The sequence below is a fragment of the Dromaius novaehollandiae genome, chromosome 32, assembly GCF_036370855.1.
Source record: "Dromaius novaehollandiae isolate bDroNov1 chromosome 32, bDroNov1.hap1, whole genome shotgun sequence".
Taxonomy (NCBI): domain Eukaryota; kingdom Metazoa; phylum Chordata; class Aves; order Casuariiformes; family Dromaiidae; genus Dromaius; species Dromaius novaehollandiae.
The window spans coordinates 259,704-285,068 of NC_088131.1; the positions used below are offsets into that span (position 1 = coordinate 259,704).

At 68.2% G+C, this 25,365-nt stretch overlaps 1 protein-coding gene across 1 annotated transcript in view; it reads right to left on the reverse strand.

Moving 5' to 3' along the window:
* Positions 1-639: 639 nt before the first annotated feature.
* LOC135324529 (mucin-22-like) overlaps positions 640-25,365 on the reverse strand; it is a 58,477-nt gene continuing 33,751 nt past the window's right edge. The window contains exons 5-16 of the mRNA XM_064501084.1: positions 8,714-8,906; positions 6,931-7,149; positions 6,711-6,818; positions 6,498-6,625; positions 6,357-6,415; positions 6,124-6,272; positions 5,899-5,967; positions 5,634-5,796; positions 4,441-4,602; positions 2,794-2,900; positions 1,158-1,216; positions 640-1,033 (exon numbers count right to left, since the gene is read on the reverse strand). Coding sequence (XP_064357154.1) covers positions 995-1,033; positions 1,158-1,216; positions 2,794-2,900; positions 4,441-4,602; positions 5,634-5,796; positions 5,899-5,967; positions 6,124-6,272; positions 6,357-6,415; positions 6,498-6,625; positions 6,711-6,818; positions 6,931-7,149; positions 8,714-8,906 — 1,455 coding nt within the window. The 3' untranslated portion in view covers positions 640-994. The remainder of the gene's footprint in view (positions 1,034-1,157; positions 1,217-2,793; positions 2,901-4,440; positions 4,603-5,633; positions 5,797-5,898; positions 5,968-6,123; positions 6,273-6,356; positions 6,416-6,497; positions 6,626-6,710; positions 6,819-6,930; positions 7,150-8,713; positions 8,907-25,365) is intronic.

The following is a 25,365-nucleotide window of genomic DNA, read 5'->3' on the forward strand; positions in this document are numbered from 1 at the left end:
GTTACCGGCCATAAAGGGCTGATAAGGCCTGGCAAGCGCTTCCCGGGAAGAGGATACGAAAACAGAATAACAAAAACAAACAGCAGTTACGAGAGCAATAACAATAATTAAGAATAATAATTAATAGTAAGAAATAACAATAATTAACAATAAGAAATAATAATAATTAATAATAAGAAATAATAAGAAATAACAATAATAATTAATAATAAGGAATAACAATAATAATTAATAATAAGAAATAACAATAATTATTATTAATAATAATTAATAATAACAAATAATAATAACAACTGGGCGCACAACACCCATGCGAAAAGGAGCCGCATTGACAGCAGGGCCCAGGGGACCCCCCCCCCCCCGCCGCCCCCCCCCCCGGCCCGGCCTCCGCTCCGGGCGCTTCTCCCCGCTGCCGCGAGGCCTCATCCCGCTCCGGGCGCTCGGCGGCGGGTTCTTCCGTCGGCCTCGACCCGCGGCCCGGCAGCAGGAGCGAGCCGCAGCAGCGCAGTGCGGAGCCGTTTTACGGCCGCTGTAACCCGCTCCCGTGCGCGGCGAGGGAGGCTGCGTCTTCAGCAGCCTAATAAATAATAAATAGCGACCCCCCCCCTCCCCACCCCACCCCGTCCCGCACCCCCGGGTCCTCGCGGCGCGTCCCGCGTGCCGAGGCGCCGGTTGGCGGGATCCATCCCGGCTTCCTCGCCCGGGCGCCGGCGATCCGGGCTCCGTGGATGGATCCGGGTCACCCCGGGGGCTGGGGGCTCCCCCAGGGTCCCCAGAGCTCTGGGGGCGGGGGGGATCCGCCCCTCCCTCCTCCTCCGGGGAGGCCTCGGGGGGGCCAGGAGCAGCTGGAGCCCCCCCGCCCGGGGAGGTCAGGGTCTTCCCCCCCCCCACAACGGCTGCAGCTGGGCTTTTCCCAGCCCGGGGCTTTCCTGGTGCTCGGCTCCGCCGTCGGAAGCGCCGAGGCCGCAGGCGGGACCGAGGTCCCGGGCCGGGATCACAGCCGGGTCCTGAGCTCCGGTCTCGCGATGTGCATCTGCGGGGGGGGGGGGTTGAGACGGGGGGGTCACACGTAGCCTCCCCGCGCGGGGCACCTCCCTCTGCCCCGGGTCCTCAGGCCGGGGAGGGGGCGGGGGGTCCCGCCGGAGCCGGGTACCTACCGGGACGGAGGTGTCGACCGCGTCCAGCGAGGGCTGGAAGCTGCGGAGGGTGTCGCTGCCTGCGGGGCGAGGGCAGAAGGCAGCGGGTCAGCGAAGGGCCCAGGTGTCCGGGCAGGCGGGGTCGAGGGAGGGACCCCAGCGTTATCGCTGCCCCAATCGCTGCCGTGTGCCGGCTTGAGCCAGGCTCAGGCCCCGATTCAGCCCCGGGCTGGTCCCAGCTGGAAGCGACCCGCTGAGCCAGGCTCAGGCCCCGATTCAGCCCCGGGCTGGTCCCAGCTGGAAGCGACCCGCTGAGCCAGGCTCAGGCCCCGATTCAGCCCCGGGCTGGTCCCAGCTGGAAGAGACCCGCTGAGCCAGGCTCAGGCCCCGATTCAGCCCCGGGCTGGTCCCAGCTGGAAGAGGCCCGCTGAGCCAGGCTCAGGCCCCGATTCAGCCCCGGGCTGGTCCCAGCTGGAAGAGACCCGCTGAGCCAGGCTCAGGCCCCGATTCAGCCCCGGGCTGGTCCCAGCTGGAAGAGACCCGCTGAGCCAGGCTCAGGCCCCGATTCAGCCCCGGGCTGGTCCCAGCTGGAAGCGACCCGCTGAGCCAGGCTCAGGCCCCGATTCAGCCCCGGACTGGTCCCAGCTGGAAGCGACCCGCTGAGCCAGGCTCAGGCCCCGATTCAGCCCCGGACTGGTCCCAGCTGGAAGCGACCCGCTGAGCCAGGCTCAGGCCCCGATTCAGGCCCGGGCTGGTCCCAGCTGGAAGCGACCCGCTGAGCCAGGCTCAGGCCCCGATTCAGCCCCGGGCTGGTCCCAGCTGGAAGCGACCCGCTGAGCCAGGCTCAGGCCCCGATTCAGCCCCGGGCTGGTCCCAGCTGGAAGCGACCCGCTGAGCCAGGCTCAGGCCCCGATTCAGCCCCGGGCTGGTCCCAGCTGGAAGCGACCCGCTGAGCCAGGCTCAGGCCCCGATTCAGCCCCGGGCTGGTCCCAGCTGGAAGCGACCCGCTGAGCCAGGCTCAGGCCCCGATTCAGCCCCGGGCTGGTCCCAGCTGGAAGAGGCCCGCTGAGCCAGGCTCAGGCCCCGATTCAGCCCCGGGCTGGTCCCAGCTGGAAGAGGCCCGCTGAGCCAGGCTCAGGCCCCGATTCAGCCCCGGGCTGGTCCCAGCTGGAAGCGACCCGCTGAGCCAGGCTCAGGCCCCGATTCAGCCCCGGGCTGGTCCCAGCTGGAAGCGACCCGCTGAGCCAGGCTCAGGCCCCGATTCAGCCCCGGGCTGGTCCCAGCTGGAAGCGACCCGCTGAGCCAGGCTCAGGCCCCGATTCAGCCCCGGGCTGGTCCCAGCTGGAAGCGACCCGCTGAGCCAGGCTCAGGCCCCGATTCAGCCCCGGGCTGGTCCCAGCTGGAAGCGACCCGCTGAGCCAGGCTCAGGCCCCGATTCAGCCCCGGGCTGGTCCCAGCTGGAAGCGACCCGCTGAGCCAGGCTCAGGCCCCGATTCAGGCCCGGGCTGGTCCCAGCTGGAAGAGGCCCGCTGAGCCAGGCTCAGGCCCCGATTCAGCCCCGGGCTGGTCCCAGCTGGAAGAGGCCCGCTGAGCCAGGCTCAGGCCCCGATTCAGGCCCGGCCCAGGGCGGTGCAGGGGGGCCGGGGCCGGGTCTCACCTGCGAAGTCGGCGGCTCCCCGGTTCTGGTAGAGGAAGCCGTCGAGCGAGCGCCAGGCGAGGCTGTCCTCCTCGTACCAGCTGCCGCCGGTCTCGGAGTGAGCTCTGCTGCGGGGCATCGAGACGGCGTCTCAGAGGGCTGAGCGCCAGCAGAGGAAAGGCACCGGCCCCCCAAACTGGGACTCGTGTCCGGGTGCCAGCCCTGCTCCAAACACCTCCCCCCCCCAAACCCCAGGCTCCGGGACAGCATCCCTGCGGAAAGCCGGGGCTCCCGGGACAGCATCCCTGCGGAAAGCCAGGGCTCCCAGGACAGCATCCCTTGGAAAGGCAGGGCTCCCGGGACAGCATCCCTTGGAAAGGCAGGGCTCCCGGGACAGCATTCCTGCGGAAAGCTGGGGCTCCCGGGACAGCATCCCTGGGAAAGCCAGGGCTCCCGGGACAGCATCCCTGGGAAAGCCGGGGCTCCCGGGACAGCATCCCTGGGAAAGCCAGGGCTCCCGGGACAGCATCCCTTGGAAAGGCAGGGCTCCCGGGACAGCATCCCTTGGAAAGGCAGGGCTCCCGGGACAGCATCCCTGCGGAAAGCCAGGGCTCCCGGGACAGCATCCCTGGGAAAGGCAGGGCTCCCGGGACAGCATCCCTGGGAAAGCCGGGGCTCCCGGGACAGCATCCCTGTGGAAAGCCGGGGCTCCCAGGACAGCATCCCTGGGAAAGGCAGGGCTCCCGGGACAGCATCCCTGCGGAAAGCCGGGGCTCCCGGGACAGCATCCCTGCGGAAAGCCAGGGCTCCCAGGACAGCATCCCTTGGAAAGGCAGGGCTCCCGGGACAGCATCCCTGCGGAAAGCCAGGGCTCCCAGGACAGCATCCCTTGGAAAGGCAGGGCTCCCAGGACAGCATCCCTGCGGAAAGCCAGGGCTCCTGGGACAGCATCCCTGCGGAAAGGCAGGGCTCCCGGGACAGCATCCCTGGGAAAGCCAGGGCTCCCGGGACAGCATCCGTGCGGAAAGGCAGGGCTCCCGGGACAGCATCCCTTGGAAAGCCGGGGCTCCCGGGACAGCATCCGTGCGGAAAGGCAGGGCTCCCGGGACAGCATCCCTGCGGAAAGCCAGGGCTCCCGGGACAGCATCCCTTGGAAAGCCGGGGCTCCCGGGACAGCATCCGTGCGGAAAGGCAGGGCTCCCGGGACAGCATCCCTGGGAAAGCCAGGGCTCCCGGGACAGCATCCCTGCGGAAAGCCAGGGCTCCCGGGACAGCATCCCTTGGAAAGGCAGGGCTCCCGGGACAGCATCCGTGCGGAAAGGCAGGGCTCCCAGGACAGCATCCCTGCGGAAAGCCAGGGCTCCCGGGACAGCATCCCTGGGAAAGGCAGGGCTCCCGGGACAGCATCCCTGCGGAAAGCCAGGGCTCCCAGGACAGCATCCCTGCGGAAAGCCAGGGCTCCCGGGACAGCATCCCTGCGGAAAGGCAGGGCTCCCGGGACAGCATCCCTGCGGAAAGCCGGGGCTCCCAGGACAGCATCCCTGCGGAAAGCCGGGGCTCCCGGGACAGCATCCCTGGGAAAGCCGGGGCTCCCGGGACAGCATCCCTGGGAAAGCCGGGGCTCCCGGGACAGCATCCCTGCGGAAAGCCGGGGCTCCGGGCTCTCACCTGACGTCGTACTTCGTCCGCTTGGCCCGGACCAGCAGCACGGCGAGGACGATGCAGGTGACGAGCAGGACGGTGGCCGCCACCCCCAGCCCCGTGGCCAGCTTGCTGACGGGCCGGGTGCAGTCGGCCCCCGCGTACCAGAACATGGCCTCGTCCTGGCAGCTGGGGGGCGGGGGGGGGGGGGGTCAAGCCTGCCGCTCTTTGCCCCCTCCCCGGGGCTGCCGAGGGGCCGGAGCAGAGAGTCTGGGGACCCCCCTCCACCAGCCCCGTCCCCCCCCGGTGCCGTGGGCACGGCTGGGATGGGGGCACTAGAGCCTGGGGACCCCCCTGTACCAGCCCCGTCCCCCCCCCGGTGCCGTGGGCACAGCTGGGATGGGGGCACTAGAGCCTGGGGACCCCCCGGACCAGCCCCGTCCCCCCCCCCGGTGCCGTGGGCACTGCTGGGATGGGGGCACTAGAGCCTGGGGACCCCCCGGACCAGCCCCGTCCCCCCCCCGGTGCCATGGGCACGGCTGGGATGGGGGCACTAGAGCCTGGGGACCCCCCTGTACCAGCCCCGTCCCCCCCCCCGGTGCCATGGGCACGGCTGGGATGGGGGCACTAGAGCCTGGGGACCCCCCTGTACCAGCCCTGTCCCCCCCCCGGTGCCATGGGCACGGCTGGGATGGGGGCACTAGAGCCTGGGGACCCCCCTGTACCAGCCCCGTCCCCCCCCCCGGTGCCGTGGGCACAGCTGGGATGGGGGCACTAGAGCCTGGGGACCCCCTGCACCAGCCCCGTCCCCCCCCCCCGGTGCCGTGGGCACAGCTGGGATGGGGGCACTAGAGCCTGGGGACCCCCCGGACCAGCCCCGTCCCCCCCCCCCGGTGCCGTGGGCACGGCTGGGATGGGGGCACTAGAGCCTGGGGACCCCCCTGTACCAGCCCCGTCCCCCCCCCCGGTGCCATGGGCACAGCTGGGATGGCGGCACTAGAGCCTGGGGACCCCCCCCCCAGCCCCGTCCCCCCCCCCGGTGCCATGGGCAAGGCTGGGATGGCGGCACTAGAGCCTGGGGACCCCCCTCCACCAGCCCCGTCCCCCCCCCGGTGCCATGGGCACGGCTGGGATGGGGGCACTAGAGCCTGGGGACCCCCCTGCACCAGCCCTGTCCCCCCCCCCAGTGCCGTGGGCACAGCTGGGATGGGGGCACTCACGAGCACTGGGGACCGTCCAGGGTGACGTGGCACTCGCCGTAGTGACAGTCCTTGGTGTCGTTGGTGTTGGCCGTGCAGGCGGTGACGCAGCGGACGAGGCCGTCCACCACCAGCGCGTAGTAGAAGTCCTGGTACTCGCTGGGCGCTCGCTGCCAGCAGATTTCTGCCGTGGGGGGGGGGGGGACACGGGGGTGAGAGGAGGCTGGGGGCTTCCCAAGGCGGGCGGGGTTCAAAGCGGGGGGGGGACAGTGTCCCCCCCACTCACCGTCCAGCGACGACACCTCCGTCAGGTTCTTGAGGACGGGGTTGGAGGAAACGGTGAGGCAGAGGATCGCTGCGGAGGAGGAGGAGGAGGAGGAGGAGTCACGGACCTTCCTCGGGGTCCCATCGCTCCCTGGGGCATCGCTGGGCCAAGCCGCGGATGCCACGGCCAGGGACGGGCCCAGGCGTTCGGGGGGGGGTGGGGGGGGGGACACGCAGGGACACGCACACGTGTTGTACTGGCAGGCGCCCTGGCTGGCCTCCGCCTCCCGCAGCCTCTGCACCAGCTCCTCCGTCACCGCCTGGGCGTCCTCCGTCACGTTGTCGCTCGCCGGGGCGCTGAAGACGATGGCGTGCTCCACCACGACGCTGCCGGGCCTGAGGGCGAGGGTGGGCGGTGAGGGGGGGCACCCCCGAGGCAGGGAGTCCCGGCCTCCCGGAGAGCCCCCGTGGAGGCCCTACCTGAGGCGGATGATCTGCACGCCCTCGTAGCCGGAGATGGACCCGTAGATCTTCTTAATCTGCAAACGCGGAGGGCAGGGGGTGAGGCGCCGGGCCAGCCCGGCCGCGCGCGACGGCCCGGCTCCCCCCGCCCAGCCTCACCTCCGTGCGGAAGTGCTTCTCGAAGGTGAGGTAGGCCTGGGACTGCGTGTCGTTCAGCTCGGCCGTGTAGTTGAAGTTGGTGACGGTCACCACCAGCTCCATCTCCAGCACGACCGTCCCTGGGTAAGCTAGAGCGCCCGGGAGGCGGAGGCTCAGCACGGAGGCCCGCGCCGCTGGAGGCCCCGGGGAGGGCGGGGGGTAGGGGAGACTTACGGAGGTCGGTGTCAAAGGAATCGGCGCTGAACTCGCACAAGGAGCCATAGAACATGGAGGTGCAGAGGCACTTGATGCCATCGTAGGTACCTCCGTTGCGGCAGACAACTGGGAAAAAGAAAGGATGGGGGTCGGTGGGGGATGAGGACCCAAGGGAGACCCATATTTCCAAAAAGAGGATCTACGGGGGGTGCGGAAGGGGAGAGGGATGAGACCATACCTGGAGAAGCGGTAGTTGTGGAAGTCACTTCTGTGGTAGAGGTTGTTGGGATCGTTTGGGTAGTTGGGGAAAGCTCTGTGGTGAAACCTGTAGTGAATGCCGTGGAGGACGAACCCAAGGTAGAGGAGGCCGTGATGGAGGTGAGTACGGTGCTGGAGGCTGCCGTGGAGGTGGGACCTGTGGTGGAGGCTGCCGTGGAGGTGGGACCAGTGCTGGAGGCTGCCGTGGAGGTCAGACCTGTGGTGGAGGCTGCCGTGGAGGTGGGACCTGTGGTGGAGGCTGCCGTGGAGGTGGGAGCTGTGGTGGAGGCTGCCGTGGAGGTGGGAGCTGTGGTGGAGGCTGCCGTTGACGTGGGACCAGTGCTGGAGACTGCCGTGGAGGTGGGAGCTGTGGTGGAGGCTGCCGTGGAGGTCAGACCTGTGGTGGAGGCTGCCATGGAGGTCAGACCTGTGGTGGAGGCTGCCGTGGAGGTGGGACCAGTGGTGGAGGCTGCCGTGGAGGTGAGACCAGTGGTGGAGGCTGCCGTGGAGGTGGGAGCTGTGGTGGAGGCTGCCGTGGAGGTGGGAGATGTGGTGGAGGCTGCTGTGGAGGTCAGGCCTGTGGTGGAGGCTGCCGTGGAGGTCAGACCTGTGGTGGAGGCTGCCGTGGAGGTGGGACCAGTGGTGGAGGCTGCCGTGGAGGTGGGAACTGTGGTGGAGGCTGCCGTGGAGGTGGGAGCTGTGGTGGAGGCTGCCGTGGAGGTGGGAGATGTGGTGGAGGCTGCTGTGGAGGTCAGGCCTGTGGTGGAGGCTGCTGTGGAGGTGGGACCAGTGCTGGAGGCTGCTGTGGAGGTGGGAGCTGTGGTGGAGGCTGCTGTGGAGGTCAGACCTGTGGTGGAGGCTGCCGTGGAGGTGGGACCTGAGGTGGAGGCTGCCGTGGAGGTGGGACCTGAGGTGGAGGCTGCCGTGGAGGTGGGAGCTGTGGTGGAGGCTGCTGTGGAGGTCAGACCTGTGGTGGAGGCTGCCGTGGAGGTGGGACCAGTGGTGGAGGCTGCCGTCGAGGTGGGACCAGTGGTGGAGGCTGCTGTGGAGGTCAGAGCTGTGGTGGAGGCTGCCGTGGAAGTGGGAGCTGTGGTGGAGGCTGTCGTGGAGGTGGGACCAGTGGTGGAGGCTGCTGTCGAGAAGGAACCAGTGGTGGAGGCTGCCGTGGAGGTGGGACCTGTGGTGGAGCCTGCCGTGGAGGTCAGACCTGATGTGGAGGCTGCCGTGGAGGTGAGACCTGTGGTGGAGGCTGCCGTGGAGGTGGGAGCTGTGGTGGAGGCTGCCGTGGAGGTGGGTGAGGTGATGGAGGCTGCTGTGGAGGTGGGAGCTGTGGTGGAGGCTGCTGTGGAGGTGGGACCTGTGGTGGAGGCTGCTGTGGAGGTCAGACCTGTGCTGGAGGCTGCCGTGGAGGTCAGACCAGTGGTGGAGGCTGCCGTGGAGGTGGGAGCTGTGGTGGAGGCTGCCGTGGAGGTGGGACCAGTGGTGGAGGCTGCCGTGGAGGTGGGAGCTGTGGTGGAGGGTGCCGTGGAGGTGGGACCTGTGGTGGAGGCTGCCGTGGAGGTGGGAGCTGTGGTGGAGGCTGCCGTGGAGGTGGGACCAGTGGTGGAGGCTGCCGTGGAGGTGGGAGTTGTGGTGGAGGCTGCTGTGGAGGTGGGACCTGTAGTCGAGGCTGCCGTGGAGGTGGGAGCTGTGGTGGAGGCTGCCGTGGAGGTGGGAGCTGTGGTGGAGGCTGCCGTGGAGGTGGGAGCTTTGCTGGAGTCTGCCGTGGAGGTGGGACCAGTGGTGGAGGCTGCCGTCGAGGTGGGACCAGTGCTGGAGGCTGCCGTCGAGGTGAGACCAGTGCTGGAGGCTGCTGTGGAGGTCAGAGCTGTGGTGGAGGCTGCCGTGGAAGTGGGAGCTGTGGTGGAGGCTGCCGTGGAGGTGGGAGCTGTGGTGGAGGCTGCTGTCGAGAAGGAACTAGTGGTGGAGGCTGCCGTGGAGGTGGGAGCTGTGCTGGAGCCTGCCGTGGAGGTCAGACCTGTGCTGGAGGCTGCCGTGGAGGTGAGACCTGTGGTGGAGGCTGCCGTGGAGGTGGGAGCTGTGGTGGAGGCTGCCGTGGAGGTGGGAGCTGTGCTGGAGGCAGCCGTGGAGGTGGGACCAGTGGTGGAGGCTGCCGTGGAGGTGGGACCAGTGGTGGAGGCTGCCGTGGAGGTCAGACCTGTGCTGGAGGCTGCCGTGGAGGTGGGAGCTGTGGTGGAGGCTGCCGTGGAGGTGGGACCAGTGCTGGAGGCTGCCGTGGAGGTCAGACCTGTGGTGGAGGCTGCCGTGGAGGTGGGACCTGTGGTGGAGGTTGCCGTGGAGGTCAGACCTGTGGTGGAGGCTGCCGTGGAGGTGGGAGCTGTGGTGGAGGCTGCCGTGGAGGTCAGACCTGTGCTGGAGGCTGCCGTGGAGGAGGGACCAGTGGTGGAGGCTGCCGTGGAGGTCAGACCTGTGGTGGAGGCTGCCGTGGAGGTGGGAGCTGTGGTGGAGGCTGCCGTGGAGGTCAGACCTGTGGTGGAGGCTGCCGTGGAGGTGGGAGCTGTGGTGGAGGCTGCCGTGGAGGTGGGAGCTGTGGTGGAGGCTGCCGTGGAGGTGGGACCAGTGGTGGAGGCTGCTGTGGAGGTGGGAGCTGTGGTGGAGGCTGCCGTGGAGGTGGGACCAGTGGTGGAGGCTGCCGTGGAGGTGGGACCTGTGGTGGAGGTTGCCGTCGAGGTGGGACCTGTGCTGGAGGCTGCCGTGGAGGTGGGAGCTGTGGTGGAGGCTGCCGTGGAGGTGGGAGCTGTGGTGGAGGCTGCCGTGGAGGTGGGACCAGTGCTGGAGGCTGCCGTGGAGGTGGGACCAGTGGTGGAGGCTGCCGTGGAGGTGGGACCTGTAGTCGAGGTTGCCGTGGAGGTGGGACCTGTGGTGGAGGCTGCCGTGGAGGTGGGACCTGTAGTCGAGGCTGCCGTGGAGGTGGGAGCTGTGGTGGAGGCTGCCGTGGAGGTCAGACCTGTGCTGGAGGCTGCCGTGGAGGTGGGACCTGTGGTGGAGGCTGCCGTGGAGGTGGGAGCTGTGCTGGAGGCTGCCGTGGAGGTCAGACCTGTGCTGGAGGCTGCCGTGGAGGTGGGACCAGTGGTGGAGGCTGCCGTGGAGGTGGGACCTGTAGTCGAGGTTGCCGTGGAGGTGGGACCTGTGGTGGAGGCTGCCGTGGAGGTGGGACCTGTAGTCGAGGCTGCCGTGGAGGTGGGACCTGTGGTGGAGGCTGCCGTGGAGGTGGGACCTGTAGTCGAGGCTGCCGTGGAGGTGGGACCTGTGGTGGAGGCTGCCGTGGAGGTGGGACCTGTAGTCGAGGCTGCCGTGGAGGTGAGAGCTGTGGTGGAGGCTGCCGTGGAGGTCAGACCTGTGCTGGAGGCTGCCGTGGAGGTGGGACCTGTGGTGGAGGCTGCCGTGGAGGTGGGAGCTGTGCTGGAGGCTGCCGTGGAGGTCAGACCTGTGCTGGAGGCTGCCGTGGAGGTGGGACCTGTAGTCGAGGCTGCTGTGGAGGTGATACCTGTGGTGGAGGCTGCTGTGGAGGTCAGACCTGTGGTGGAGGCTGCCGTGGAGGTGGGACCTGTGCTGGAGGCTGCTGTGGAGGTGGGAGCTGTGCTGGAGGCTGCCATGGAGGTCAGGCCTGTGCTGGAGGCTGCCGTAGAGGTCACACCTGTGGTGGAGGCTGCCGTGGAAGTGGGACCTGTGGTGGAGGCTGCCGTGGAGGTGGGACCAGTGGTGGAGGCTGCCGTGGAAGTGGGACCTGTGGTGGAGGCTGCCGTGGAGGTGGGACCAGTGGTGGAGGCTGCTGTGGAGGTGGGACCTGTGGTGGAGACTGCCGTGGAGGTGGGAGCTGTGGTGGAGGCTGCCGTGGAGGTGGGACCAGTGCTGGAGGCTGCCGTGGAGGTCAGACCTGTGGTGGAGGCTGCTGTGGAGGTCAGACCAGTGGTGGAGGCTGCCGTGGAGGTGGGACCTGTGGTGGAGGCTGCCGTGGAGGTGGGACCAGTGGTGGAGGCTGCCGTGGAGGTCAGACCTGTGGTGGAGGCTGCCGTGGAGGTCAGACCAGTGGTGGAGGCTGCCGTGGAGGTGGGAGCTGTGGTGGAGGCTGCCGTGGAGGTGGGACCTGTGGTGGAGGCTGCCGTTGACGTGGGACAAGTGGTGGAGGCTGCCGTGGAGGTGGGAGCTGTGGTGGAGGCTGCCGTGGAGGTGGGACCTGTGGTGGAGGCTGCCGTGGAGGTGGGACCTGTGCTGGAGGATGCCGTGGAGGTCAGACCTGTGGTGGAGGCTGCCGTGGAGGTGGGACCAGTGGTGGAGGCTGCCGTGGAGGTCAGACCTGTGCTGGAGGATGCTGTGGAGGTGGGAGCTGTGGTGGAGGCTGCCGTGGAGGTGGGACCAGTGGTGGAGGCTGCCGTGGAGGTCAGACCTGTGCTGGAGGCTGCCGTGGAGGTGGGAGCTGTGGTGGAGGCTGCCGTGGAAGTGGGACCTGTGCTAGAGGCTGCCGTGGAGGTGGGAGCTGTGGTGGAGGCTGCCGTGGAAGTGGGAGCTGTGGTGGAGGCTGCTGTGGAGGTGGGACCAGTGGTGGAGGCTGCCGTGGAATTGGGACCAGTGGTGGAGGCTGCCGTGGAGGTGGGACCTGTGGTGGAGGCTGCCGTGGAGGTCAGACCTGTGGTGGAGGCTGCCGTGGAGGTGGGACCTGTGGTGGAGGCTGCCGTGGAGGTGGGACCTGTAGTCGAGGCTGCCGTGGAGGTGGGACCTGTGGTGGAGGCTGCCGTGGAGGTGGGACCTGTGGTGGAGGCTGCCGTGGAGGTGGGACCTGTGCTGGAGGCTGCCGTGGAGGTCAGACCTGTGCTGGAGGCTGCCGTGGAGGTGGGACCTGAGGTGGAGGCTGCCGTGGAGGTGGGAGCTGTGCTGGAGGCTGCCGTGGAGGTCAGACCTGTGCTGGAGGCTGCCGTGGAGGTGGGAGCTGTGGTGGAGGCTGCCGTGGAGGTGGGAGCTGTGGTGGAGGCTGCCGTGCAGGTGGGACCTGTGGTGGAGGCTGCTGTGGAGGTCAGACCTGTGGTGGAGGCTGCCGTGGAGGTGGGAGCTGTCGAGGAGGCTGCCGTGGAGGTCAGACCTGTGCTGGAGGATTCCGTGGAGGTCAGACCTGTGGTGGAGGCTGCCGTGGAGGTCAGACCTGTGCTGGAGGATTTCGTGGAGGTGGGAGCTGTGGTGGAGGCTGCCGTGGAGGTGGGAGCTGTGGTGGAGGCTGCCGTGGAGGTGGGACCTGTGGTGGAGGCTGCCGTGGAGGTCAGACCTGTGGTGGAGGCTGCCGTGGAGGTCAGACCTGTGGTGGAGGCTGCTGTGGAGGTGGGACCTGTGGTGGAGGCTGCCGTGGAGGTCAGACCTGTGGTGGAGGCTGCCGTGGAGGTGGGAGCTGTGGTGGAGGCTGCCGTGGAGGTCAGACCTGTGCTGGAGGCTGCCGTGGAGGTGGGAGCTGTGGTGGAGGGTGCCATGGAGGTGGGACCAGTGGTGGAGGATGCCGTGGAGGTCAGACCTGTGGTGGAGGCTGCCGTGGAGGTGGGACCAGTGCTGGAGACTGCCGTGGAGGTGGGAGCTGTGGTGGAGGCTGCCGTGGAGGTGGGAGCTGTGGTGGAGGCTGCCGTGGAGGTGGGACCAGTGGTGGAGGCTGCCGTGGAGGTCAGACCTGTGGTGGAGGCTGCCGTGGAGGTGGGACCAGTCGTGGAGGCTGCCGTGGAAGTGGGACCTGTGCTAGAGGCTGCCGTGGAGGTGGGACCTGTGGTGGAGGCTGCCGTGGAAGTGGGAGCTGTGGTGGAGGCTGCCGTGGAGGTGGGAGCTGTGGTGGAGGCTGCCGTGGAGGTCAGACCTGTGCTGGAGGCTGCCGTGGAGGTGGGACCTGTGGTGGAGGCTGCCGTGGAGGTGGGACCAGTGGTGGAGGCTGCCGTGGAGGTGGGAGCTGTGGTGGAGGCTGCCGTGGAGGTCAGACCTGTGGTGGAGGCTGCCGTGGAGGTGGGAGCTGTGGTGGAGGCTGCCGTGGAGGTGGGACCTGTGGTGGAGGCTGCCGTGGAGGTCAGACCTGTGGTGGAGGCTGCCGTGGAAGTGGGACCTGTGCTAGAGGCTGCCGTGGAGGTGGGACCTGTGGTGGAGGCTGCCGTGGAAGTGGGACCTGTGCTGGAGGCTGCCGTGGAGGTCAGACCTGTGGTGGAGGCTGCCGTGGAGGTGGGACCTGTAGTCGAGGCTGCCGTGGAGGTGGGACCTGTAGTCGAGGCTGCCGTGGAGGTGGGAGCTGTGGTGGAGGCTGCCGTGGAGGTCAGACCTGTGCTGGAGGCTGCCGTGGAGGTGGGACCTGTGGTGGAGGCTGCCGTGGAGGTGGGAGCTGTGCTGGAGGCTGCCGTGGAGGTCAGACCTGTGCTGGAGGCTGCCGTGGAGGTGGGACCTGTGGTGGAGGCTGCCGTGGAAGTGGGACCTGTGGTGGAGGCTGCTGTGGAGGTGGGAGCTGTGGTGGAGGCTGCCGTGGAGGTGGGAGCTGTGGTGGAGGCTGCCGTGGAGGTGGGACCATTGGTGGAGGCTGCCGTGGAAGTGGGACCTGTGGTGGAGGCTGCCGTGGAGGTGGGAGCTGTGGTGGAGGCTGCCGTGGAGGTGGGACCAGTGGTGGAGGCTGCTGTGGAGGTCAGACCTGTGGTGGAGGCTGCCGTGGAGGTGGGAGCTGTGGTGGAGGCTGCCGTGGAGGTGGGAGCTGTGGTGGAGGCTGCCGTGGAGGTCAGACCTGTGGTGGAGGCTGCCGTCGAGGTGGGAGCTGTGCTGGAGTCTGCCATGGAGGTGGGACCTGTGCTGGAGGCTGCCGTGGAGGTGGGACCAGTGGTGGAGGCTGCTGTGGAGGTGGGACCTGTGGTGGAGGCTGCCGTGGAGGTGGGACCTGTGCTGGAGGCTGCTGTGGAGGTGGGAGCTGTAGTGGAGGCTGCCGTGGAGGTGGGACCTGTGGTGGAGGCTGCCGTGGAGGTGGGACCTGTAGTCGAGGCTGCTGTGGAGGTGGGACCTGTGCTGGACGCTGCCGTGGAGGTGGGAGCTGTGGTGGAGGCTGCCGTGGAGGTGGGACCAGTGGTGGAGGCTGCCGTGGAGGTGGGACCTGTGCTGGAGGCTGCCGTGGAGGTGGGACCTGTGGTGGAGGCTGCCGTGGAGGTGGGAGCTGTGGTGGAGGATTCCGTGGAGGTGGGACCAGTGGTGGAGGCTGCCGTGGAGGTCAGACCTGTGGTGGAGGCTGCCGTGGAAGTGGGACCAGTGGTGGAGGCTGCTGTGGAGGTCAGACCTGTGGTGGAGGCTGCCGTGGAGGTGGGAGCTGTGGTGGAGGCTGCCGTGGAGGTGGGAGCTGTGGTGGAGGCTGCCGTGGAGGTCAGACCTGTGGTGGAGGCTGCCGTCGAGGTGGGAGCTGTGCTGGAGTCTGCCATGGAGGTGGGACCTGTGCTGGAGGCTGCCGTGGAGGTGGGACCAGTGGTGGAGGCTGCTGTGGAGGTGGGACCTGTGGTGGAGGCTGCCGTGGAGGTGGGACCTGTGCTGGAGGCTGCTGTGGAGGTGGGAGCTGTAGTGGAGGCTGCCGTGGAGGTGGGACCTGTGGTGGAGGCTGCCGTGGAGGTGGGACCTGTAGTCGAGGCTGCTGTGGAGGTGGGACCTGTGCTGGACGCTGCCGTGGAGGTGGGAGCTGTGGTGGAGGCTGCCGTGGAGGTGGGACCAGTGGTGGAGGCTGCCGTGGAGGTGGGACCTGTGCTGGAGGCTGCCGTGGAGGTGGGACCTGTGGTGGAGGCTGCCGTGGAGGTGGGAGCTGTGGTGGAGGATTCCGTGGAGGTGGGACCAGTGGTGGAGGCTGCCGTGGAGGTCAGACCTGTGGTGGAGGCTGCCGTGGAAGTGGGACCAGTGCTGGAGGCTGCTGTGGAGGTGGGACCTGTGGTGGAGGCTGCCGTGGAGGTCAGACCTGTGCTGGAGGCTGCCGTGGAGGTGGGACCTGTGGTGGAGGCTGCCGTGGAAGTGGGACCTGTGCTAGAGGCTGCCGTGGAGGTGGGACCTGTGGTGGAGGCTGCCGTGGAGGTGGGACCTGTGGTGGAGGCTGCTGTGGAGGTCAGACCTGTGGTGGAGGCTGCTGTGGAGGTGGGAGCTGTGGTGGAGGCTGCCGTGGAGGTGGGACCAGTGGTGGGGGCTGCCGTGGAGGTGGGAGCTGTGGTGGAGGCTGCCGTGGAGGTGGGACCTGTAGTCGAGGCTGCCGTGGAGGTGGGAGCTGTCGTGGAGGTTGCCGTGGAGGTGGGACCAGTGGTGGAGGCTGCCGTGGAGGTCAGACCTGTGGTGGAGGCTGCCGTGGAGGTGGGAGCTGTGGTGGAGGCTGCCGTGGAGGTGGGACCAGTGGTGGGGGCTGCCGTGGAGGTGGGAGCTGTGGTGGAGGCTGCCGTGGAGGTGGGACCTGTAGTCGAGGCTGCTGTGGAGGTGGGAGCTGTAGTGGAGGCTGCCGTGGAGGTGGGAGCTGTAGTGGAGGCTGCCGTGGAGGTGGGACCTGTAGTCGAGGCTGCTGTGGAGGTGGGAGCTGTAGTGGAGGCTGCCGTGGAGGTGGGACCTGTAGTCGAGGCTGCTGTGGAGGTGGGACCTGTGGTGGAGGCTGCCGTGGAGGTCAGACCTGTGGTGGAGGCTGCCGTGGAGGTGGGACCTGTGGTGGAGGCTGCCGTGGAGGTGGGACCAGTGGTGGAGGCTGCCGTGGAGGTGGGACCTGTGCTGGAGGCTGCTGTGGAGGTCAGACCTGTGGTGGAGGCTGCCGTGGAGGTCAGACCTGTGGTGGAGGATTCCGTGGAGGTGGGAGCTGTGGTGGAGGCTGCCGTGGAGGTCAGACCTGTGGTGGAGGCTGCCGTGGAAGTGGGACCTGTGGTGGAGGCTGCCGTGGAGGTCAGACCTGTGGTGGAGGCTGCCGTGGAGGTGGGAGCTGTGGTGGAGGCTGCCGTGGAGGTCAGACCTGTGGTGGAGGCTGCCGTGGAGGTGGGACCAGTGGTGGAGGCTGCCGTGGAGGTCAGACCTGTGGTGGAGGCTGCCGTGGAGGTGGGACCTGTGGTGGAGGCTGCCGTGGAAGTGGGACCAGTGCTGGAGGCTGCCGTGGAGGTGGGACCAGTGCTGGAGGCTGCCGTGGAGGTCAGACCTGTGGTGGAGGCTGCCGTGGAGGTGGGACCAGTGGTGGAGGCTGCCGTGGAGGTGGGACCAGTGCTGGAGACTGCCGTGGAGGTGGGAGCTGTGGTGGAGGCTGCCGTGGAGGTGGGAGCTGTGGTGGAGGCTGCCGTGGAGGTCAGACCTGTGGTGGAGGCTGCCGTGGAGGTGGGAGCTGTCGTGGAGGCTGCCGTGGAGGTGGGACCTGTGCAAGAGGCTGCCGTGGAGGTGGGACCTGTGGTGGAGGCTGCCGTGGAGGTGGGACCAGTGCTGGAGGCTGCCGTGGAGGTCAGACCTGTGGTGGAGGCTGCCGTGGAGGTGGGACCAGTGGTGGAGGCTGCCGTGGAGGTCAGACCTGTGGTGGAGGCTGCCGTGGAGGTGGGACCAGTGGTGGAGGCTGCCGTGGAGGTCAGACCTGTGGTGGAGGATGCTGTGGAGGTGGGAGCTGTGGTGGAGGCTGCCGTGGAGGTGGGACCAGTGGTGGAGGCTGCCGTGGAGGTCAGACCTGTGCTGGAGGCTGCCGTGGAGGTGGGACCTGTGGTGGAGGCTGCCGTGGAAGTGGGACCTGTGCTAGAGGCTGCCGTGGAGGTGGGACCTGTGGTGGAGGCTGCCGTGGAAGTGGGAGCTGTGGTGGAGGCTGCTGTGGAGGTCAGACCTGTGGTGGAGGCTGCCGTGGAGGTGGGACCTGTGCTGGAGGCTGCTGTGGAGGTGGGAGCTGTGGTGGAGGCTGCCGTGGAGGTGGGACCAGTGGTGGAGGCTGCCGTGGAGGTCAGACCTGTGGTGGAGGCTGCCGTGGAGGTGGGAGCTGTGCTGGAGGCTGCCGTGGAGGTGGGACCTGTGCTAGAGGCTGCCGTGGAGGTGGGAGCTGTGGTGGAGGCTGCCGTGGAAGTGGGAGCTGTGGTGGAGGCTGCTGTGGAGGTGGGACCAGTGGTGGAGGCTGCCGTGGAATTGGGACCAGTGGTGGAGGCTGCCGTGGAGGTGGGACCTGTGGTGGAGGCTGCCGTGGAGGTGGGAGCTGTGGTGGAGGCTGCCATGGAGGTGGGACCAGTGGTGGAGGCTGCCGTGGAGGTCAGACCTGTGGTGGAGGCTGCCGTGGAGGTGGGAGCTGTGGTGGAGGCTGCCGTGGAGGTGGGACCAGTGGTGGAGGCTGCCGTGGAGGTGGGAGCTGTGGTGGAGGCTGCCGTGGAGGTGGGAGCTGTGGTGGAGGCTGCCGTGGAGGTGGGACCAGTGGTGGAGGCTGCCATGGAGGTCAGACCTGTGCTGGAGGCTGCCGTGGAGGTGGGACCAGTGGTGGAGGCTGCCGTGGAGGTGGGACCTGTGGTGGAGGCTGCCGTGGAGGTGGGACCAGTGGTGGAGGCTGCCATGGAGGTCAGACCTGTGGTGGAGGCTGCCGTGGAGGTGGGACCAGTGGTGGAGGCTGCCGTGGAGGTGGGACCTGTGGTGGAGGCTGCCGTGGAGGTGGGACCTGTGGTGGAGGCTGCCGTGGAGGTCAGACCTGTGGTGGAGGCTGCTGTGGAGGTGGGAGCTGTGGTGGAGGCTGCCGTGGAGGTGGGACCAGTGGTGGAGGCTGCCGTGGAGGTGGGAGCTGTGGTGGAGGCTGCCGTGGAGGTCAGACCTGTGCTGGAGGCTGCCGTGGAAGTGGGAGCTGTGGTGGAGGCTGCTGTGGAGGTCAGACCTGTGGTGGAGGCTGCCGTGGAAGTGGGACCTGTGCTGGAGGCTGCCGTGGAGGTGAGACCTGTGGTGGAGGCTGCCGTGGAGGTCAGACCTGTGGTGGAGGCTGCCGTGGAGGTGGGAGCTGTGCTGGAGTCTGCCGTGGAGGTGGGACCTGTGCTGGAGGCTGCTGTGGAGGTGGGACCTGTGGTGGAGGCTGCTGTGGAGGTGGGACCTGTGGTGGAGGCTGCTGTGGAGGTGGGACCAGTGCTGGAGGCTGCCGTGGAGGTGGGACCAGTGGTGGAGGCTGCCGTGGAGGTGGGACCAGTGGTGGAGGCTGCCGTGGAGGTGGGACCTGTGGTGGAGGCTGCCGTGGAGGTGGGACCTGTAGTCGAGGCTGCCGTGGAGGTGGGAGCTGTGGTGGAGGCTGCCGTGGAGGTCAGACCTGTGGTGGAGGCTGCCGTGGAGGTGGGACCAGTGGTGGAGGCTGCCGTGGAGGTGGGAGCTGTGGTGGAGGCTGCCGTGGAGGTGGGACCTGTAGTCGAGGCTGCTGTGGAGGTGGGACCTGTGGTGGAGGCTGCCGTGGAGGTGGGACCTGTGGTGGAGGATTCCGTGGAGGTAGGACCTGTGGTGGAGGCTGCCGTGGAGGTCAGACCTGTGCTGGAGGATTCCGTGGAGGTAGGACCTGTGGTGGAGGCTGCCGTGGAGGTCAGACCTGTGCTGGAGGATTTCGTGGAGGTGGGACCAGTGGTGGAGGCTGCCGTGGAGGTGGGACCTGTGCTGGAGGCTGCCGTGGAGGTGGGAGCTGTGGTGGAGGCTGCCGTGGAGGTCAGACCTGTGGTGGAGGCTGCTGTGGAGGTGGGACCTGTGGTGGAGGCTGCCGTGGAGGTCAGACCTGTGGTGGAGGCTGCCGTGGAGGTGGGACCAGTGCTGGAGGCTGCCGTGGAGGTCAGACCTGTGCTGGAGGCTGCCGTGGAGGTGGGAGCTGTGGTGGAGGCTGCCGTGGAGGTGGGACCAGTGGTGGAGGATGCCGTGGAGGTCAGACCTGTGGTGGAGGCTGCCGTTGACGTGGGACCAGTGCTGGAGACTGCCGTGGAGGTGGGAGCTGTGGTGGAGGCTGCCGTGGAGGTGGGAGCTGTGGTGGAGGCTGCCGTGGAGGTGGGACCAGTGGTGGAGGCTGCCGTGGAGGTCAGACCTGTGCTGGAGGCTGCCGTGGAGGTGGGAGCTGTGGTGGAGGCTGCCGTGGAAGTGGGACCTGTGCTAGAGGCTGCCGTGGAGGTGGGACCTGTGGTGGAGGCTGCCGTGGAAGTGGGAGCTGTGGTGGAGGCTGCCGTGGAGGTGGGAGCTGTGGTGGAGGCTGCCGTGGAGGTCAGACCTGTGGTGGAGGCTGCCGTGGAGGTGGGACCTGTGGTGGAGGCTGCCGTGGAGGTGGGAGCTGTGGTGGAGGCTGCCGTGGAGGTGGGACCAGTGCTGGAGGCTGCCGTGGAGGTCAGACCTGTGGTGGAGGCTGCCGTGGAGGTGGGACCTGTGGTGGAGGCTGCCGTGGACGTCAGACCTGTGGTGGAGGCTGCCGTGGAAGTGGGACCTGTGCTAGAGGCTGCCGTGGAGGTGGGACCTGTGGTGGAGGCTGCCGTGGAAGTGGGACCTGTGGTGGAGGCTGCCGTGGAGGTGGGAGCTGTGGTGGAGGCTGCCGTGGAAGTGGGACCAGTGCTGGAGGCTGCCGTGGAGGTCAGACCTGTGGTGGAGGCTGCCGTGGAGGTGGGACCTGTAGTCGAGGCTGCCGTGGAGGTGGGACCTGTAGTCGAGGCTGCCGTGGAGGTGGGAGCTGTGGTGGAGGCTGCCGTGGAGGTCAGACCTGTGCTGGAGGCTGCCGTGGAGGTGGGACCTGTGGTGGAGGCTGCCGTGGAGGTGGGAGCTGTGCTGGAGGCTGCCGTGGAGGTCAGACCTGTGCTGGAGGCTGCCGTGGAGGTGGGACCAGTGGTGGAGGCTGCCGTGGAAGTGGGACCTGTGGTGGAGGCTGCTGTGGAGGTGGGAGCTGTGGTGGAGGCTGCCATGGAGGTGGGAGCTGTGGTGGAGGCTGCCGTGGAGGTGGGAGCTGTGGTGGAGGCTGCCGTGGAAGTGGGACCTGTGCTAGAGGCTGCCGTGGAGGTGGGAGCTGTGGTGGAGGTTGCCGTGGAAGTGGGAGCTGTGGTGGAGGCTGCCGTGGAGGTGGGAGCTGTGGTGGAGGCTGCCGTGGAGGTGGGACCAGTGGTGGAGGCTGCCGTGGAGGTGGGAGCTGTGGTGGAGGCTGCCGTGGAGGTGGGACCAGTGGTGGAGGCTGCTGTGGATGTCAGACCTGTGGTGGAGGCTGCCGTGGAGGTGGGAGCTGTGGTGGAGGCTGCCGTGGAGGTGGGAGCTGTGGTGGAGGCTGCCGTCGAGGTGGGAGCTGTGCTGGAGTCTGCCATGGAGGTGGGACCTGTGCTGGAGGCTGCCGTGGAGGTGGGACCAGTGGTGGAGGCTGCCGTGGAGGTGGGACCTGTGGTGGAGGCTGCCGTGGAGGTGGGACCTGTGGTGGAGGCTGCCGTGGAGGTGGGAGCTGTGGTGGAGGCTGCCGTGGAGGTGGGACCAGTGGTGGAGGCTGCCGTGGAGGTCAGACCTGTGCTGGAGGCTGCCGTGGAGGTGGGAGCTGTGGTGGAGGCTGCCGTGGAGGTGGGACCTGTGGTGGAGGCTGCCGTGGAGGTGGGACCTGTGGTGGGGGCTGCCGTGGAGGTGGGACCTGTGCTGGAGGCTGCCGTGGAGGTGGGAGCTGTGCTGGAGGCTGCCGTGGAGGTGGGAGCTGTGGTGGAGGCTGCTGTGGAGGTCAGACCTGTGGTGGAGGCTGCCGTGGAGGTGGGACCTGTGCTGGAGGCTGCCGTGGAGGTGGGAGCTGTGGTGGAGGCTGCCGTGGAGGTCAGACCTGTGCTGGAGGCTGCCGTGGAGGTGGGACCTGTGGTGGGGGCTGCCGTGGAGGTGGGACCTGTGCTGGAGGCTGCCGTGGAAGTGGGAGCTGTGCTGGAGGCTGCCGTGGAGGTGGGAGCTGTGGTGGAGGCTGCCGTGGAAGTGGGACCTGTGGTGGAGGCTGCTGTGGAGGTCAGACCTGTGGTGGAGGCTGCCGTGGAGGTGGGACCTGTGCTGGAGGCTGCTGTGGAGGTCAGACCTGTGCTGGAGGCTTCTGTGGAGGTCAGACCTGTGCTGGAGGCTGCTGTGGAGGTCGGAGCTGTGGTGGAGGCTGCCGTGGAGGTGGGAGCTGTGGTGGAGGCTGCCGTGGAGGTGGGACCAGTGGTGGAGGCTGCCGTGGAGGTGGGACCAGTGGTGGAGGCTGCCGTGGAGGTCAGACCTGTGGTGGAGGCTGCCGTGGAGGTGGGAGCTGTGGTGGAGGCTGCCGTGGAGGTGGGACCAGTGGTGGGGGCTGCCGTGGAGGTGGGAGCTGTGGTGGAGGCTGCCGTGGAGGTGGGACCTGTAGTCGAGGCTGCTGTGGAGGTGGGAGCTGTAGTGGAGGCTGCCGTGGAGGTGGGAGCTGTAGTGGAGGCTGCCGTGGAGGTGGGACCTGTAGTCGAGGCTGCTGTGGAGGTGGGAGCTGTAGTGGAGGCTGCCGTGGAGGTGGGACCTGTAGTCGAGGCTGCTGTGGAGGTGGGACCTGTGGTGGAGGCTGCCGTGGAGGTCAGACCTGTGGTGGAGGCTGCCGTGGAGGTGGGACCAGTGGTGGAGGCTGCCGTGGAGGTGGGACCTGTGCTGGAGGCTGCCGTGGAGGTGGGACCTGTGGTGGAGGCTGCCGTGGAGGTCAGACCTGTGGTGGAGGATTCCGTGGAGGTGGGAGCTGTGGTGGAGGCTGCCGTGGAGGTCAGACCTGTGGTGGAGGCTGCCGTGGAAGTGGGACCTGTGGTGGAGGCTGCCGTGGAGGTCAGACCTGTGGTGGAGGCTGCTGTGGAGGTGGGAGCTGTGGTGGAGGCTGCCGTGGAGGTCAGACCTGTGGTGGAGGCTGCCGTGGAGGTGGGACCAGTGGTGGAGGCTGCCGTGGAGGTCAGACCTGTGGTGGAGGCTGCCGTGGAGGTCAGACCTGTGGTGGAGGCTGCCGTGGAGGTGGGACCAGTGCTGGAGACTGCCGTGGAGGTGGGAGCTGTGGTGGAGGCTGCCGTGGAGGTGGGACCAGTGGTGGAGGCTGCCGTGGAGGTCAGACCTGTAGTGGAGGCTGCCGTGGAGGTGGGACCAGTGGTGGAGGCTGCCGTGGAGGTCAGACCTGTAGTGGAGGCTGCCGTGGAGGTGGGAGCTGTCGTGGAGGCTGCCGTGGAGGTCAGACCTGTGCTGGAGGATGCTGTGGAGGTGGGACCTGTGGTGGAGGCTGCCGTGGAGGTGGGACCAGTGGTGGAGGCTGCCGTGGAGGTGGGACCTGTGGTGGAGGCTGCCGTGGAGGTGGGACCTGTGGTGGAGGCTGCCGTGGAGGTGGGACCAGTGGTGGAGGCTGCCGTGGAGGTCAGACCTGTGGTGGAGGCTGCCGTGGAGGTGGGACCTGTGGTGGAGGCTGCCGTGGAGGTGGGACCAGTGGTGGGGGCTGCCGTGGAGGTGGGAGCTGTGGTGGAGGCTGCCGTGGAGGTGGGACCTGTAGTCGAGGCTGCTGTGGAGGTGGGAGCTGTGGTGGAGGCTGCCGTGGAGGTGGGAGCTGTAGTGGAGGCTGCCGTGGAGGTGGGACCTGTAGTCGAGGCTGCTGTGGAGGTGGGAGCTGTAGTGGAGGCTGCCGTGGAGGTGGGACCTGTAGTCGAGGCTGCTGTGGAGGTGGGAGCTGTGGTGGAGGCTGCCGTGGAGGTCAGACCTGTGGTGGAGGCTGCCGTGGAGGTGGGACCAGTGGTGGAGGCTGCCGTGGAGGTCAGACCTGTGGTGGAGGCTGCCGTGGAGGTGGGACCTGTGGTGGAGGCTGCCGTGGAGGTCAGACCTGTGCTGGAGGATTCCGTGGAGGTGGGAGCTGTGGTGGAGGCTGCCGTGGAGGTCAGACCTGTGGTGGAGGCTGCCGTGGAGGTCAGACCTGTGGTGGAGGCTGCCGTGGAGGTGGGAGCTGTCGTGGAGGCTGCCGTGGAGGTGGGACCTGTGCAAGAGGCTGCCGTGGAGGTGGGAGCTGTGCTGGAGTCTGCCGTGGAGGTGGGACCAGTGCTGGAGACTGCCGTGGAGGTGGGAGCTGTGGTGGAGGCTGCCGTGGAGGTGGGACCAGTGGTGGAGGCTGCCGTGGAGGTCAGACCTGTAGTGGAGGCTGCCGTGGAGGTGGGACCAGTGGTGGAGGCTGCCGTGGAGGTCAGACCTGTAGTGGAGGCTGCCGTGGAGGTGGGAGCTGTCGTGGAGGCTGCCGTGGAGGTCAGACCTGTGCTGGAGGATGCTGTGGAGGTGGGACCTGTGGTGGAGGCTGCCGTGGAGGTGGGACCAGTGCTGGAGGCTGCCGTGGAGGTCAGACCTGTGGTGGAGGCTGCCGTGGAGGTGGGACCTGTGGTGGAGGCTGCCGTGGAGGTGGGACCTGTGGTGGAGGCTGCCGTGGAGGTCAGACCTGTGGTGGAGGCTGCCGTGGAGGTGGGACCTGTGGTGGAGGCTGCCGTGGAGGTGGGACCAGTGGTGGGGGCTGCCGTGGAGGTGGGACCTGTGGTGGAGGCTGCCGTGGAGGTGGGACCAGTGGTGGGGGCTGCCGTGGAGGTGGGAGCTGTGGTGGAGGCTGCCGTGGAGGTGGGACCTGTAGTCGAGGCTGCTGTGGAGGTGGGAGCTGTGGTGGAGGCTGCCGTGGAGGTGGGAGCTGTAGTGGAGGCTGCCGTGGAGGTGGGACCTGTAGTCGAGGCTGCTGTGGAGGTGGGAGCTGTAGTGGAGGCTGCCGTGGAGGTGGGACCTGTAGTCGAGGCTGCTGTGGAGGTGGGAGCTGTAGTGGAGGCTGCCGTGGAGGTGGGACCTGTAGTCGAGGCTGCTGTGGAGGTGGGACCTGTGGTGGAGTCTGCCGTGGAGGTCAGACCTGTGGTGGAGGCTGCCGTGGAGGTGGGACCAGTGCTGGAGGCTGCCGTGGAGGTGGGACCTGTGGTGGAGGCTGCCGTGGAGGTCAGACCTGTGGTGGAGGATTCCGTGGAGGTGGGAGCTGTGGTGGAGGCTGCCGTGGAGGTGGGAGCTGTGGTGGAGGCTGCCGTGGAAGTGGGACCTGTGGTGGAGGCTGCCGTGGAGGTCAGACCTGTGGTGGAGGCTGCCGTGGAAGTGGGAGCTGTGGTGGAGGCTGCCGTGGAAGTGGGACCTGTGCTACAGGCTGCCGTGGAGGTGGGACCTGTGGTGGAGGCTGCCCTGGAGGTCAGACCTGTGCTGGAGGCTGCCGTGGAGGTGGGAGCTGTGGTGGAGGCTGCCGTGGAAGTGGGACCTGTGCTAGAGGCTGCCGTGGAGGTGGGACCTGTGGTGGAGGCTGCCGTGGAAGTGGGAGCTGTGGTGGAGGCTGCCGTGGAGGTCAGACCTGTGGTGGAGGCTGCCGTGGAGGTCAGACCTGTGGTGGAGGCTGCCGTGGAAGTGGGACCTGTGGTGGAGGCTGCCGTGGAGGTGGGACCAGTGGTGGAGGCTGCCGTGGAGGTGGGAGCTGTGGTGGAGGCTGCCGTGGAGGTCAGACCTGTGGTGGAGGCTGCCGTGGAGGTGGGAGCTGTGGTGGAGGCTGCCGTGGAGGTGGGACCTGTGGTGGAGGCTGCCGTGGACGTCAGACCTGTGGTGGAGGCTGCCGTGGAAGTGGGACCTGTGCTAGAGGCTGCCGTGGAGGTGGGACCTGTGGTGGAGGCTGCCGTGGAAGTGGGACCTGTGGTGGAGGCTGCCGTGGAGGTGGGAGCTGTGGTGGAGGCTGCCGTGGAAGTGGGAGCTGTGCTGGAGGCTGCCGTGGAGGTCAGACCTGTGGTGGAGGCTGCCGTGGAGGTGGGACCTGTAGTCGAGGCTGCCGTGGAGGTGGGACCTGTAGTCGAGGCTGCCGTGGAGGTGGGAGCTGTGGTGGAGGCTGCCGTGGAGGTCAGACCTGTGCTGGAGGCTGCCGTGGAGGTGGGACCTGTGGTGGAGGCTGCCGTGGAGGTGGGAGCTGTGCTGGAGGCTGCCGTGGAGGTCAGACCTGTGCTGGAGGCTGCCGTGGAGGTGGGACCAGTGGTGGAGGCTGCCGTGGAAGTGGGACCTGTGGTGGAGGCTGCTGTGGAGGTGGGAGCTGTGGTGGAGGCTGCCGTGGAGGTGGGAGCTGTGGTGGAGGCTGCCGTGGAGGTGGGAGCTGTGGTGGAGGCTGCCGTGGAAGTGGGACCTGTGCTAGAGGCTGCCGTGGAGGTGGGAGCTGTGGTGGAGGCTGCCGTGGAGGTGGGAGCTGTGGTGGAGGCTGCCGTGGAGGTGGGACCTGTGGTGGAGGCTGCCGTGGAGGTGGGACCAGTGGTGGAGGCTGCCGTGGAGGTGGGAGCTGTGGTGGAGGCTGCCGTGGAGGTGGGACCAGTGGTGGAGGCTGCTGTGGAGGTCAGACCTGTGGTGGAGGCTGCCGTGGAGGTGGGAGCTGTGGTGGAGGCTGCCGTGGAGGTGGGAGCTGTGGTGGAGGCTGCCG